General features: G+C 39.4%; 1 protein-coding gene across 6 annotated transcripts in view; it reads right to left on the reverse strand.

The window, feature by feature from the left end:
• The window catches only part of Cpsf6 (cleavage and polyadenylation specific factor 6), a 31,384-nt gene extending 15,118 nt beyond the window's left edge, over positions 1 to 16,266 (reverse strand). For 4 of the 6 annotated variants that reach the window (XR_009590030.1, XM_021643646.2, XM_021643645.2 and 1 more), the window contains exons 1-8: positions 16,128 to 16,266; positions 7,591 to 7,800; positions 5,903 to 6,006; positions 3,206 to 3,351; positions 1,915 to 2,088; positions 1,677 to 1,787; positions 744 to 1,248; positions 301 to 416 (exon numbers count right to left, since the gene is read on the reverse strand). Coding sequence is in view for 5 of the 6 variants with exons in the window: in XM_021643646.2 (XP_021499321.1) it covers positions 301 to 416; positions 744 to 1,248; positions 1,677 to 1,787; positions 1,915 to 2,088; positions 3,206 to 3,351; positions 5,903 to 6,006; positions 7,591 to 7,800; positions 16,128 to 16,187 (1,426 nt within the window). In the remaining variant the exon portion in view is untranslated. The remainder of the gene's footprint in view (positions 1 to 300; positions 417 to 743; positions 1,249 to 1,676; positions 1,788 to 1,914; positions 2,089 to 3,205; positions 3,352 to 5,902; positions 6,007 to 7,590; positions 7,801 to 16,127) is intronic. The other 2 variants (XM_021643648.2, XM_021643647.2) reach the window with 1 other exon arrangement.
• Between the last annotated feature and the right edge of the window lie 262 nt (positions 16,267 to 16,528).

The raw sequence follows: 16,528 nt of genomic DNA on the forward strand, positions 1-16,528 counted from the left end.
TCTTTACAAACTGCACTTAAGCTTTTGGGTTTTGCACTGAAGTTTTGGTTTGTTTTTTTTGTTGTTTTCTTTAATTTTATTCTATGTGTATGGGTGTTTTGACTGTGTCTGTCTTTACATGATAAGCATGTGATGCCTGCAGAAGCCAGAAGAGGGCCTTGGATCCTTAAGAACTGAAATGAACAGAGGGTTGTGCATCAAACCAGGGTCCTCTGTAAGTGCAGCCAGGTCTAAATGGCTGAGCCATCTCTCCAGTCTGGGGTTATTCTTAACATAAATAAGAATGAACACTATACAAACCAGCACTGGCATCAGACACAGCTCTTGAAATAGCACTGCTTGAGATTGCCCGATTTCTATTCATGATTTCTTCAAACTCAGCTTCACTCAGTGGTGTTCTTGCAGTATCCATTTCCCTACAAAAGACAAATAAACATTAAATTGTTACTTAAAGGTTCTCGGTTAGTAACAATGTAAACAACTCCATACTAATAGTTTTTGGCATGTGCCTTAGAGATAGTTGTTACTTTTCCAGATTGGAGAATGCTAATTTCTTTACCAGATCAAGTTTAAGCAAAATTCCCTTTTTCACTGTCTTCTGGCAGAAATAAAACTGCAGCTTAGAAATCTGATCTTTCTGCAGGACAGAAATTATGTTTACATTTTTACAGCATTATAGATTTCACTAACAGTTCTTTATCTTTCACTAACTAAATGGTTTCATTACTACATGTTGAACTTACCTCCCAGGGGGACCATAGTCACCCCTATCATATGGTGGAGGTCGGCCATATGGGTCTGTTGGTGGTGGACCTCGACTATCTGATGTTGGCATGCCACTATTAGTTGGTGGAGGAAAAAAAGCAGGATTCACATGTGGAGCTGGTGGTGGGGCACCTGGAGGTGGTCCCGGAAGATGTGGAGGAGGAGCAAGTGTAAGGGGAGGCCCTAGTGGACCTGGTGGTCGAGGTGGAAAGGGGCCTGGAGGTGGAGGTGGTCCCTGCTGTGGAGGCGGTGGACCTGGAGGGGGGCCATAGCCTGGAACTGGAGGTGGAGGCCCAGGAGGAAGAGGACCCAACGGAGGTTGCCCAAAAGGTTGTCCAGGAAAAAGTACTGGTGGTGGAGGGCGGTCTCCTCGATTAGGAGGTCCTGCTAGAGGAGGTGGCAGAACCTGACCAGGAGGTGGAGGTCCTGGTGGACCAGGTGGGCCTGGAGGGCCTAAAGGTGGACGTGGTGGAGTCTGTCCAGCTACAAAATAAAGGAGAAAAAATGAGAAAAACAACTCAATAAAGTATTTATGTATTACATGTCAAGAATATACTTCTAAAGCAGAACTTATAAACCATGACTCTCTCATTAAATGAAATCCATATGGTAATGCTCTAATAACTACAAAGGTGAAGAATATCCTTACAAATTTAACTAGTGCAAATGATTAAGAAAATTCACTAGAACAAAAACTTTTTAAGATTTTAACGCTTAGAGATATTTTCCATCTTTCAGCATACACACACTTCTTACAGTGAAATCACCCACCTTATATTCTACTCTGATGCCAAGCTAGAAAGTGAAACAAGGAAAAATGGTCTTGAAAGGATTTTTTTAAGAGGTAAGAAAATAAGACGGATGTAAATATTCTATATATAAGTCAAGCAAGTTTGGAGAAAAATAAAGACCTTTTAGGCCAAAAATGGGTATTTCCTCTATGCTGTGCCCCATATGCCATGGAATCCTAGCTTCCAGGAACAAAGGCCGAGTTCCTTTAACAAGATGCTTGATCAAATTTCCTGGGTTCCAAAAATAGCATAACAAGGAGAGTAAGTCACATTAATAATGCATTACTTGAAAAAGAGAGAAAAGGAAACGAGGTATTAGGCAGACATGTTTTCTCTATGATAAACTTAAAAGTTTTACCTGGGAAAGGTGGAGGTGGCCCTCCTGGTCCTGCTGGCCCAGGAAATCTGTCCCCACCAGGAACAGCCCCTGGAAAACGGCCCCGTCCTCTACCACCTTGTGGAAATGCTGCACGTGAACTGCCTCCTGGAGGACCAGCTTTACCTTCCCCAGACATTTGTCCTGATTGTGTAGCTGCAAACATCCAAATACTCATAAGTAGCACTTATTAAAACAGTTTTCTGAATTGTAACCACTGTTATTAGAAACTATTTCAAAGTTCATTCATATTATTTATCAATTTGAAGATGCCTTGGACCTACATAAAGTATTTGGCTAGGAAAACATACATTTATTTAAATATTTTCTTAGTATTAAAATATTCAAGTTTGAATGTATTCCCGCTGAATAGATAAACAAGTTGTGTTTAAAATACCAGCACTCTGCAGCAACCAAGATAAGACATTTTTCAACAGAAATCTTTTTTTAAGATTTTATTATGTATACAATGTGTTCTGTCTGCATGTACACCTGCAAGCCAGAAGAGGGCACCAGATCTCATAGATGGCTATGAGGCACCATGTGATTGCTGGGAATTGAATTCAGGCCTTCTGGAAGAGCAGCCAGTGCTCTTAACCTCTGAGCTATCTCTCCAGGCCCTCGACAGAAATCTTAATTTCAGTAACAGATTATTTATTTTATGCCATGTAATACATTCTTCAGTTAAGTGTTAAATGTTAAAAAAAATTAAAACAAAAACAACCACTTGAATTTCTATTAATTAAATGGGTTATCCACCTTATCTCTTTAAAAACGTGTATAAATAACCAGTCTCTTCGACATACATCTTACCACCAAGTAGCAAAAAAGTCTTGGTGCCAAGAAGAAAAATCAGTATATCCTGGTTGTCATTAGCTTCTCCCCCCAACATCAGAACATATATATATATATATATATATATATATATGTATATATAGTACATATATACATATATATATATATATATATGTAGGTGCCTCCTCTCTAAGGGCTGGAACACAGCTTCCTTTCTCTAAGATGAGTAACAGGACTAGAATGGCAGCATTATATAGCTTTCAAACTACTGCATACTCTGGGTCTATGACATCTAGATAAAAAAAGGAATGGGAGTGGGTTTCCAGTATACTAGACCATAGTCACAACCAATGATAAATCAAGTTCATCCAATAATCTAAATAGTAGCATAGCTTCCTAAGTATAAATTTTAACAAATGCCAGCAACACTGCTCAAAATACATTAAAAAAAAAAAAGGCTGCTGAGAGATTTGCTTACTTTTCCTGGACTGCATTTCAAACTGACTCAGGAACTGTTTATTACATGGAGTTACAACAGGATTCTGACCATGAAGTTCTCTTTTAGGCAAAAGATCCATTAACTTTTTGGAAGATGCTTCAGATCCAACACCAACAAGGGCAAATCTAAAAGATGTTAAGGGGGTAAGAATAAAAAGCAAGAGGAACTGAAAATGTTGCTTTGATTAAAAAAAAAATGGTCTTAATTTACTCGTATCAGAAAAAATAAACTATTTGTTAAGGTTATACAAGCATACACTATGTTTTATTATATACTACAGAATTCACTCACTTAAAACGTACAAACCAGTAATTTTTCAGTATACTCGTGTGTTTTATAACATTCATCATTACCAAAAGAAAATGCATAACCACCACCACTGCTCCTATTTACTCTCGTCCCTTAGTCACAGAGAACCATGATTGTTTTGCCTCAACTGATATGCCTCATTTGGAATTTCAAACAGATGGAATAAGTAATCCTCTACAACCAGCTTCACTTAGCATTCAAGGACTAGTCACGTTAGAACATGCATCATTAATTCATTTCTTTCCATGACCAAGTAATGTTCCATTGTGGACGTTTTTTGGTTTTGCTTTAAATCCACCTATCAATTAATAGGCACTTAGGTTCCTTTCACCTTTCACTGCCACAAAAAAAAAAAAAAAATGTTTAGTAGAGGGGCTAGAGAGAGAGTGAGCTTAGTGGTTAACAGCACTGACTCTTTTTCCAGAACGTAGGCTTGATCCCCAGCACCCACATGGTGCCTCACAAACATTCGTAACTCCAGGTTCAGGGAATCCACCTCGCTATGCTGATCTCCTCAGACATTAGGCACACAGAGTGTGTAGACATACATTCATCAAAAAACACCCACCCACATACTGAACTAATGCTCAGTATCATTAGCCATTAGTACAAACCAAAACCATAAGGAGATGCAATTCCCCACTATAATCAAAATGACAACTATTCAGTGCTAGTAAAGATATGAGAAACTACAACCCTCCTGCACTGATGATGAATATGCAAACAATCTGACAAGTCTCTCAAAATGTTAAACAGACTTACCAAATAACTTACTAATTCCAATCCTAAGTATATGCCCAAAACAAGCTGAACTGTATGTTCACACAAAACAGTACACTAATATTCTTAGGGGCCCTCCCTTAATAGTTAAAAGTAGAACCTGCCCTAACAGTCACTAGTGAATGGATCATGGATTCCTCTCTTAATGCTATCCCATTACATGGGATTATTACTCAGGTACGAAAAGAAATGCTGATGCTGCTACATAGATGAACCTTGCAAACATTATGTAGGTAGAAGAAGCCAGACACACAAGACATTATGAATTTATTTACACACATACCCAGAAAAGGCAAATCCTGAGGTAGACAGTAGATGAATGGTGGTCAACAAAGGGTGCAAGGGAGATCAGGGAGTGATGATAGCAAACACAGTTTCTTTTGATGGGTGTGTGTTTGTGTGTGAAATGTTCTGAAATTAGAGAGCTGCGATGGTTGCTTAACTTACTGTAAATATATTTTTGAAGCACTGTATTATACAAAATAAATTAATGTAAAAAAAGATTTAATAAGGGGGCAGAGAGGAGATTTGGGAGGGAGGGGAGGACTGGGAGGGAAAGAGGGAGAGGGCTACAGCTGGGATACAAGTGAATGTATAAAATTATTTAAAAATAAAAAATATTAGAAAAAAAAGATTTAATAATGGCCTCCTATGTTACTTATGAGACAAAAGTAGAAACAACCTTAATACCCAAAATTAGAAAAAGATATATTCTAAGTATTTCTTCTGCTTTTTTTGATTAAACATGACAAAATGTGAATTATAATACTCTTTTAGAGTCACAGTAAATGTCGACTCACATTTACTGAAGTGATTATCTGTAAACAGTGAAAGTATGACAATTCATTTTCTTAACTTTTAGATAACTCCATTACATAATGGCCATATAATAATCCTATCCCCTTGTGTGATTTGCTCATTAGGGAAATGAGACAAGATACGTAGGTTTCATTTTTCTTCAGTTATTTTCTCCATCATTTTTACATTTATGGTGGTGGGATCAAACCCAGAGGCTTTCTAAATGTTAGGCAAGTGGCTCTACCACTGGGCTACACATCTAGCTCTTCCAGATTTTTTTTTTGCGGGGGCGGGGGGATGTTCTCTGTACAGCCCTGGCTGCCCTAGAACTTGCTCTGAAGACCAGGCTGGCCTCCTGCCTGCCTCTGCCTCCCAAGTGGTGGAATTAAAGGTATGTGCCGCCACTGCCTGGCTCCTTCCCTATCTTTTAATCATAACAAAAATAATGCTTCTTAGCATTATCATTTCAACACCAGAAGGAGTGTACTCAGTAAAGACAGGAAACCGGCCTCATCTGCCCACAGCTCCATCTCAAGCAGCTTCAGTGTGCTTTTAAGAAAAAAGGAATATGAAATTCAAGAATGAACCTCTGCCTAAGATCTTCCTTCTAGTGTGTGCACGTGGGTTCCTAGGAACTAACTCAGACTGTCAGGTTTGTGCAGCAAGCCATCTTGTCAGCACTAACGTGTTCACATGTCTACATGTGTAAACAGCATTAAACTTAAGAAAAACTAATCTGTAAATTGTAATCACTATCAGCTTATATTAGGAAAAAAACAAAATTCTTACCCCTTGGATTGTCCATTTGCCCGATTTTCAAAAAATTTTATCTCCAAAATATCATTTACTCCCAAAGAATGAACTGCTTCAGTTAAGTCCTCATCTGTTGTCCACTGTAAGACATGTCAGTTTATTAGCCACGGAAACATATTCAGGGTCACCGTCTACACTTACAGTGTAGAGGGAGATCAGCAGCAGCAGAAGATTCTGTTCAGGACATTCTAGTGCAGTTGCCAGCCCTCACCCTTCCACTTTTAAACAGCAGGAAAACATCTTGAGTGCCCAACTTCATTTCCTGATAAGAGCTTTGGAAATTATAAAGTGCATGCCATTGAAGACAGATACAGTCTTACTCCTTACAAATTTCTGGTTTCTTCCAGCATTAAAATCCTGATTTTAAATTCTCAATAAAACCAATCTCACTTATATTGAATACCTACCATGGTATGTTTTAATCAAATACTTAGCTCTTACTGAAATCCTATTATTCTCACAAGATGCAACAGAGGGGATAAATAGCTTATTCAAAGTCACAAAATACAAACATGACAATTGTTTTGTTTGTTTGTGTTTGAGACAGGATTTCTCTGTGTAGCTGTGACTATATTGGAACTCACTATGTAGATCACGCTGGCCTCAAACTCAGAGATCCACCTGCCTCTGCCTCCCCAGTGCTAGGATTAAAGGTGTGCACCACTGCACCCCGGCTGCCAATTCTCATTTAGCAACTACAGTCTCATGTTACACTCCTATTGTTTCCAATTTTGTAAAGACTGTTCAGATTAGTTATCAAGAGACTCAGTCATTTTGTTCAAAGAAAAAAAAAATGGAAAGATGGCCTAATGGAGGATACCAGGTTCAACCATCAGCACCACATGATGGCTCACAACCTTCTGCAACTCCAGTTCCAGGAGATCTGATGCCCTCCACTAGCCTCTGAGGGATGTCTGTGGTACAGAGACACACATATACACAAATACATACAGATACAGATATATACACAGAATTAAATTAAAATGAAGCAATGTGAAGTAAAATATTTTCACATAAAATATAAACAGTTTCCTACAACTTTTAAGCTTCCAATATAATAGTTGATATTAAAAAAAATTTAGAGGACTGCTTTAGTGACTATTTCAGATTCGACACTAATAGAACATGGATATAGTAGACATTCAGTTCATGAAGCACTCAACCAATATAAATACAATTAGATACAAAGTATATCCAGGCGACAAATAGAATAAAGTATATAGTAAGTTCTACCAGCTAATTTCAAATGTGAAAACAGAAATGAAATGTAAATCTGTAATACACATTAGAAAATGAGTACTTTTAAGCTGTAGTGATATTTTATCTTTCTCCTATAATCTTGAATTCTTAATTTGAGACCCCCATGTAAACATTTCTCTTAGTCAAACTGGTAGGAACATAAAAAGTGTGAGTGAAGACAAATGCAGACTCTATTTAAGAAGTATATACCTGAACCAGACTATGAAATTCAAAACTATAACTGTAATATCTTTAAAAGAATTTGGTTTAAAAAAAAAAAAAAAAGAATTTGGTTTTGCCCTTCTCATCACATAGGTAAACAAGAAAAAAACAAACATAGCAATGTCAATTTTTTTCAAAACTGGGCAAAACCACAAACTACCAGGGCAGTTGAAATGACCGAAAACAATGTTACCTTTACTTACCCAAGTAAGATTTCCAATATACAATGCAATTCTCTTTCCAGTGTAAGTATAGACAACGTTGGGTGCTGCTCCTTTACCCACATCATCACCAACAGTTGGTGGAAGAGTATCCATGTAGTCCCGGTCTTCTGGGGCATCGCCATTATTTGCAGATGGAGAGATGACATCATCATACAGATCTATCTGATCATGTCCACCATATTCCGCTTCCTAAGACACAGAAATAATGTTCCACATTATATGACAGTCAAAATACTAAATAAATGTGAATACAGATTCATTCAACTTTTTTATAATAGATGTGTTCCTGAATGGTGACCTTAACTAATATCTTTCTTGAATATTCTTAACAATAACATATTCCCAGCACTCAGAAGGCAGAGGCAGGAGGATCCATGAGTTCAAGACAAGCCTGTTCTACAGAGTGAGTTCCAATGAAAATAGACAAATTTCAAAAGAATATTTGTCATAAGACTGTCATACACACACAAAAAGAGGTATTATAACGTTTTAATATGAGAGCAAAAGTGAAATATCCAGTATTCTCTTTGGTTTTCAGATCTTATTTAGCTACTCTGAGAAAGCTAATGTTTTCTACGCTAAGTCATAAAAGGGACTACACACAGATACATACATATATATGGACATATATGCTTCAAAAAGTCTTAATTACCTAGTGAAACAAAAAATATATAGAAATAAAACTATTCAAAGTAATATCCTGCAATAATTGTATTATTTTCAATACACAAAGAGCTACTGCTTACCCAACTTTTAAAATCTAGACAAGTACATTAGCAAATGAAAAGTAATACACATGGGATTTAGTAAAATTTTGCCACTGTCACCAATAGAATTAAAGCAATGCTAGGATGTCATTTACATGCCTAATACATGCCTAAGTGATAAGCCAGGAATAAGAAGAAAACAAAAAGAAACTTAAGGGGGGGTACTTAATAGGAGAAGTAATTTTATTTAATAGAAGTAATTCAATTTGTCAATATCCCTTTTTAAGACTAAGTAGCTATAGCAATGTGAACTATTTTACCTTATGAGGAAATTTTGAGATATTAAAAACAATACAAAACAACTTAATTCAGATATAACCAGGCATAACTTAAGTTCTCCCATTTATACAATTTACTAAGAACTGTCATACATATGGCATACAAGTTTTGAGAGCTCTAATATGATAATGACCAAAAGACCCCACTGCTATATGACGGTAAATAGATCAATAAGATAGTATAGGCACCAAGGAAACTATACTATACACCAAGATACTATAGAAACAATGGCTATTGTTCCATTCATTGTTCCCCCAAAAAGCCAGAATAAGACTTGTTTTAGAAAGAAAGACAGACAGACAGACAAGGAGGGAAAACACTATTCATAGACAGTCAAGGAGACTTCAAATTTCCTTTTTTTTTTTTTTGGTAATCTGCACTAATAATGCTTTATGAAACTTTTTAAAATTATCAATATATTGCATACCGACTTTACTTACTACAAGGCAGGATGTCTGTAAGTCTTATTAATAGGAGACCTAAGACAGCAAGTTAAGTCAAAGAACAAAAAGCCACCTTCAGCAAAAGGCAGAAATTAAGACAAATCAGTGAATAACACTATTAATTTTAATGTACAACAATGACAAAATAATATCTTAGTAATGAGTTTTTAATCAAACATATGCAAACTGCACTGACAGTAAAAATTAGAAAAAAAGGAGGGTAAGCTTTGTGATGTCACCTGAAATTTCTGGTGCTGTTGCTGCCAACAGTGGCTCATACACTTGATATTAAAAAACCTCCCACAAAGGATAGTGGGCACTCTGGTTCTGTACATCAAGTAAAATTATTATAATTATTCAAAGGGGGTTATATTTCCATCCTCAACAGAGATTAACCACAATATACAGTCTAAAGGAAAGTGAACTAGAATGCAAGGTTATTGAGTACAAGACTAAAAGTATTCAAATTTCTACTTTCACTTAGAGGAAAAGATTAAGATATAATTTTCAGTTAGTAGGGAATGTATGAATTTTTTTATATTAGTAGACAATCATTTGCAGGCAGTAATTGAAGCTTACACTAACCTGGTGCACTACAATAACTATTTTTGTATGCTTATAACTTCCTACGGTGATACTAACCATATTCTCCATATTCAAATGATTCTACCAATATTTAGGAACAGTCATTTTGTCTGGTTGTTGGATTGCTTCCAAGTGACTGAAATGATGCTAATTGAGACCATGGTCCTGGGGTTTGATCTCCATGTGGACTAGTTAGCTTCACTGTGTTCCAAGGCCACAAACTGCATTTTTAACCCCAACGATATACATTGGACTTGGTGAAAAAGCATTAATGAATCCAAATACATATACTGCCATTTCCAAGAAAGCAACTTAAAGGATACTCTTAATAGTGTCTGTAATCTTCCCTTCCTAGCTTCATTATTTTAAAGAAAACCCAGAACACATTCAAGTGTTTCTACTTCAAGTGGAAAATGTGCACACTCAAAATTATATGCCTTTGACAGGTCACATACAAAAACGAACTCTGAAGACCTACTAAATAAACTAAAATCTTTCTACTTTGACAAAGAAAGTTAAGAGCATCAAGTTCTGCTTTGTGAAGTCTTTTTTAAATACATATCAATGGCAACAAAAATGTAAAACTGAAGGCTGGAGAGGTGGATCAAGTTAAGAACACTGGCTGTTCTTCCAAAGGTTCTGTGTTCAATTTCCAGCAATCATATGGTGGCTCACAGCCATCTACAAGGTCTGGTGTCCTCTGGCCTGTGGCACACATGCAGGCAGAATACTGTATAAATAAATCTTTACAAAAATGTCAAATTTTGACATATCCTAATCATTTCAGATTCCAAAAGTCACCCAGTCTTACCCATAGTTCCAAGACCTAATCATCAATAAAAGTACATATCTAACTTCTAGCAAGAACAACCCTTAGGCAAGGAATGGTGTCAATCATCTTTAATTCAAGCACCTGGAGGCAGAGACAGGTAGCTATAGATAGGAGTTTGAGGTTAGCCTCGTCTACATAATGGTTTCCAAGACACAGTGAGTTCCAATCTCAAAACAAACAAACAAACAAACAAACAAACAAAAAAAACAACAAACAAAAGAACAGCTTTTAGGGTTTGTGAAAACAGTAAAAGTGCTTTTACATTCACTACTATTCTAAATCATTCACTACAATCATCCTGGTGGCATGCAAGGTATCAAAATCCAGTAATCCTAGCAGTTGGGAGACTGAGGCAGAAGACTGCCATAAATGAGGCCAGCATGGGACACAAGCAAGCCTTTGCTGGGGGGACGGGGGGAAAGAGGGTTCTTTTAAGATTTTGCACTATAGGATAATTATTTTCTTACTACAAGACAAACAAAACTGTAGTCAGTAAGAAACCACACTTAAATGTTATGATGAATAGAAAAATGACCAACACCCCATTCATTTTCATTATCATTATCTCCCTTTAAAATTTTAGATAGTTTCCCCTTAATCACACCCTATACATTTTTAATATCACAGATAAATTGTATATAATGAATATTATTGACCTTATCCTGATAGAGCTAAAGTATTCATTTTCCCTGATAGGCCCAACACTGGTTTGGTGTTCTTAGACTCACAGTTATTATTATTTGTGCATTATAGGTACTGGTGAAAGACAGCACCTATTTCAAAAAGCACCTATATTAAAAAAAGCATTAACAGTCATTCCATTTAAAAAAACAGCCATTCCATTAAAAAAGAAGGGGAATTATACTCTGTATTAAAAGATGTGTTCCATGTATGTAAGAGAAAAATTAGCACATAAAACCCAGTAGCAAGAAACTGGTTCCAACATATCCCCAACCCACGCAAGAATACCAAAACTTGCAGATGCTTAAGCCTCCTATGTAAAATGATTAAGTGTTTACATATATATATATATGTAAACTATATATCCTTTCATATACTTTAAATTATCTTAGATTTCTTAAAACTCCTAAAACAATATAAATGCTTACAGAAAGAGTGATTGATTATACTGTAATGGCAAAAAGTCTGTACATATTCAGAAGAGGTACAATGTCACCCAGTCAATATTTTAGATTCCCGTTGAATTCATTTTTTTAAGATTTATTTTATTTATCATGTATACAGTGTTCTGCCTATGGGCCAGAAGAGGGCACCAGATCTCATTATAGATGGTTGTGAGCCACCACTTGGGTGCTGGGAATTGAACTCAGGACCTCTGGAAGAACAACCAGTACTCTTAACCTCTTGAGTCATCTCTCCAACCCTCCATTTGAATTCTTGGATACAGAAAAATGTGGATTTTTTTCCCCAGAAAACTTTATAAATATGTAAGTGTATTAATTCTGTAATTCCTATAAAATGCTACATTAGATCTTAACACTGTGCCATCTCTCAAGCCCCTATAGATTTCTCTTTAAACTATTTTCATTAAGCATATCATAAATAAGGTTTCACAGGATAACTAATAGTTGCTTTACAGTGCATATACAATGACAAAGTATAAAGGGAAATGATTCATTCAATAAAATTAGATTTGTGAGGATATCTAAATCCTTAATTCCAAACTGACACCCCCCCCACCCCTCCATTTGCTTTTAGTTAAGTGAGCAGGTAACTGAAACTGCTTGCTATCAATGATGCACAACCTAACAGAGCAGACACTAAATTCTATTAACAGCTTCTGACCCCCAGATAAACAAAATACACATCATTTGGACGTGCAGAATATAAATTGAGCATACTTAATCTTTAAAAAAAGAAAAGAAAAAGAAGCCCTAAAGGTTTTTGAGCACCAGCTAATCAAGAAGTTTTTGGACTTTGGGGCTAGACAGATGGCTTAGGAGTTAAGAGCACTGGCTGCTCTTGCAAAGAAGAGCAATTCTTGTTTAGTTCCTAGCACCCTTATGGTAGCTCACAACCATCTGCAACTCTAGTTCCAGAGGCTCCTCTTCTGACCTCCACAGGAACCAGAACTAAATATGCTACACATACATATATGCAGACAATTTATACACATTAAAGAATAAGTAAATCTTGGGGTGGGAAGGACTGCTTTCTGTTTAACTCCAGAGTCAGTACAAGTAATGTACAGATCCAGAAATAGTTCATACTCTCCTACTAAGCAACTATTCTCAATTTGTCCACATCCAAAAGCTTTTAATAAAGTACTAAGCAGCCAATGTGTTTCTGTGCCTCATTCTGCATTCTTAAAGTCACCTAGAAAAGGAAGGGAATGCACTAACCTAGTCTCAGCCCACCCCAAACTAAAGCTTAATACTCAGTGTCTCATACCATCTGCAATATTGTGCTTTACCAAAATGCAGAAAAGCTTTATCAAAGTATGCCACTTTAAAGAGTAAAAAGAGACTAGTGACTACACAGAATTTCAGAGACTACAAAGTAAAATTAAAACTGTACCTCACAACAGAGAACAAAAATAAGTCTTTAGAGGCTAAAGAGATGGCTCAGTGGTTAGAGCACAGGCTCTAGAGGACTCAGGTTCAATTCCCAGCACCCACATAGCAGCTCAAAACTGTCTTTAACTCCAGTTCCAGGTGATCTGACACCCTCACACCAATGCACATAAAATTATTTTTTAATGAAACAAAAAAAGAGAGAAAAGTTGAAAACAAAACATGTATAGATGTTTATAATTTTAAAAGGCTAATGATTAGTTCTGAAAAATATTTTGCTCAACTACAATCAAATAATCACATTGGTTACTATAGCAGCTACCACCTATTTAGAGAGAACAAATTAGTAGGGATATAGTAAGAGCAAGGGCCTGAGTGCCAACTCCCAACTGTGAGGGGAAAAAAAGGAGCAACTGAGCCCAACAGGATGCGCAGGTTGTAACCTCAGCACTGGAGAGACTAAGGAGGCATCAGGTACACTACAAATTTAAAAAATAAACAAAAGTGAGCCAGGAATACACAGCAAGTTCTAGGTCAACCAGAGCTACAAAACAAATAAAAACAAGAAAAGCAAACAAAAAACAAGAGAGAAAGAGAACACAATTTTGTTGTTGCTTCTAATTCTGGTAAGAACTCAGAAATACATAGTAACACTTATAGAAAACATGACAATTTTCAAAATAACTGGCAATCTTTTTGTGGTTACTTTTTTGTTCAGGAATTCAGAGCAAGCACATCCTAGAAGCCAGTTATATACAAAGAGTAACAAATAATGCCTCTGGAGTGAAGATACAGCTCAGTGGCAGAGTGTATACCCAGATGTGCATGGGTTCAGTGTTCAGAGCAGCAAACAGGTTTTGGAAAAAGCCTCTACGTAAATCTCTCAATCTATTTAAACCTACAAAGATTTTACTTGTATAAGTATACAACCATGTATCAGATACAATGCTAAAAGTACAAGTTAGTGAAAAGCTACATTTATTAAAAGGTGGCATACAAAGTAGTTCCTTATTGGGGTCAAAAAAGTTTAATGTCTTCTTAGCCTCCTGCTAGCCCGAGTTAATGCACAGAGATAAAGTATCACTTCATACAGTTATATGCATAAGGATACTGTCTCTCCCAAATTAAGTATTCAACAGTCTAAAAATAATTTTATGTAGATGCTATAGAAAGCTTAATCTCTCTCCTCTCATCCCCTCATTCTGAGACAGGATCTCATTCTGTAGACTAGGCTGGTCTTGAACTCAGAGATCTGACAGTATCTGTCTCCCCAGTGCTGAGATTAAAACACAAAAACAATGGAATGTGTGTAGCATTCAAAGAAAATTTCTAAGTCATAACTGACACAACTCAGGCAGAGGAAAAAAAAACCCACAGATTTTTTTTCAAACTTAACGTTTTATTGCAATGGGTTAATTACATTTATAAATACCTAGTTTCTACATAATTAAACTCTATAAAAATTTGCTTTTAGTCGAGGAGTAGTGGCACACGTATTTACTCCTAGCAGTCAGGAGGCAGAGGATCTCTGAGTTCCAGGAAAGCCTTCTCCAAAAAAAAAAAAAAAAAAAAAAGGAAAAAAAATTGTTTTTTCTTTTCTAATATTTAAACTAAAAGCACAATATCATTCTTGAAAAACAAAGCAGTAAAGAGTTAAGAGCTTCCATTGCTTTCTAAGTTTTGCATCCCTAGTCATAAAGGCAGTTAATGGAAAGCACTCAGGGAGGCAGAGGCAGGCAAATTTCTGAGTTCGAGGTCACCAGCCTGGTCTGCTCAAGGCGAGTCCAGGACAGCCAAGGCTACACAGAGAGAAACCCTGTCTCGAACACAAACAAACAAATTTAAGCATAGAATTTAAGGAGAAAAAGACATAAGAATTAAATTTAAAAACAGCTTTTACCTGCACTACGGTTGGGTGTAATTTGAAAAACGCGAATATAGGAAATGCGGTAAAAATGTGAAAAGAGTCTAAGGGGGTAATCGTGACTAACTCTGGTAACCCGACGTTTTCAAGGATGCTCACCCAAGAGACATCACAGCTAGCTCTAGGCATCCGCGGCCCGTGAGACCAGGAAACCTTACGCGGTCGCCCTTTCTCCAGCCTTTCAAACCGCGAGGCAGGCAGAGCCCACGGGGCAAACGCTTGGCTTTCAAACCACAGTCACGTCCACACCGACCTGTCAGCCACACTGTGAGAATTCGGGGTGGCCGCTGTTCCTCTCCGTCCCTATGCCCTGTTAGCGAGGTACCACCATCTTTTTGTTCTGGCCAACCCCCGCCCCGCGCCTTCCAAGTCTTTGGCGCAAGCCATTTATCTTCACAGATTTTTTTTTCTTCTTCTTCACAAAGGCCGAGGACTGGGCCTCGGAGGCACCGCCAACCCGCGACGACCCCCAGGCGGGCCAAACGCACCGACTCCTCAATGAGATCGGTGGGTCCAAAGAGTCAGGTGACTTGTGGCAGACGTACCCCACACCTAAGCCGCCTTTGCCCCTCGGGGGCCGGGGGGCGGGAGCCGGGGCGCCACGCCGAGGGCTGTCGCCATCGCGAGCAGGAGCCCAGAGAGAGCCGGCGCGCGGGATACAAAGGGCTGTGAACGCGGCCTTCCATGAGGCGACCGTGCGCGGACAGAGACACAAAATGGAGCGGCCGGGAGGAATCGGAACCCGAAGCGGCAGGGCCGGGATGGAGGCGGCCGGCGCGCGACCGGCCAGGGCTTCCCCCCCGCTCGGGCCGGCGGCGGGGGAGGGGGCGCGGCGGCCCGTTCTCCCCGCCCCGCACACGCGGCCTAGCTGGGCGGGAAGCGCCCGCCGCCGTAGCCAACAATGGGGCGTGAGGCCGCCCCGGGGAAGGGGCGGGCGGGCGGCGGCTGCACCGAGACCCGGCCCCGCGCTCCAGAGCCCCGCGGCCCGCAAAACGACGCGCGAGAACGAGGGGTGAGGGGCCGCGGCGCGGCCCGGAGGCGCCAAGGGCGCACGGTCTGCAGCCGCGCCGGCTCGCGGCCCGCAGCGGCCCCGGTCAGCGTCCGGGCCGCGGCAGCGTCCGCGGCGGCGGCGGAGCCCGGACCCTCACCTACCTGGTTGAACTCCTCGCCCACATCCGCGTAAATGTCTATGTGGTCCACACCGTCCGCCATCTTCCCTCGGCCTCGGCCGCCGCCGCCGCCGCCTCCTGCAGGTCGGCCCGCCGCGGCAGCAGCAGCGGATCTAGCGGTGGGGGCGGGGCGCCCGACGTCACTTCCGAGGGCCGGGCGGGGCGGGGACCAGGGCGCAGCGGCCCACTGGTGCGGACCGGGGAGCCGGGCAGGGGTGCGCTGCGGCTCCCAGGGCGCTGCTGACTGGTTCCTTTGTGTGCAGGGCTGAGGCCGCGGTTCGGGCAGGGGCGCAGTTTTCCTGCCTTACTCCGCCATCTCGCATGCCAGTGGACCCCGCTTATTTGCATACAGGCTTTTTAAACTGTTTCTGGCGCTTTTTTTTT

Source organism: Meriones unguiculatus, chromosome 2, assembly GCF_030254825.1.
Source record: "Meriones unguiculatus strain TT.TT164.6M chromosome 2, Bangor_MerUng_6.1, whole genome shotgun sequence".
In the NCBI taxonomy this organism is placed as follows: Eukaryota; Metazoa; Chordata; class Mammalia; order Rodentia; family Muridae; genus Meriones; species Meriones unguiculatus.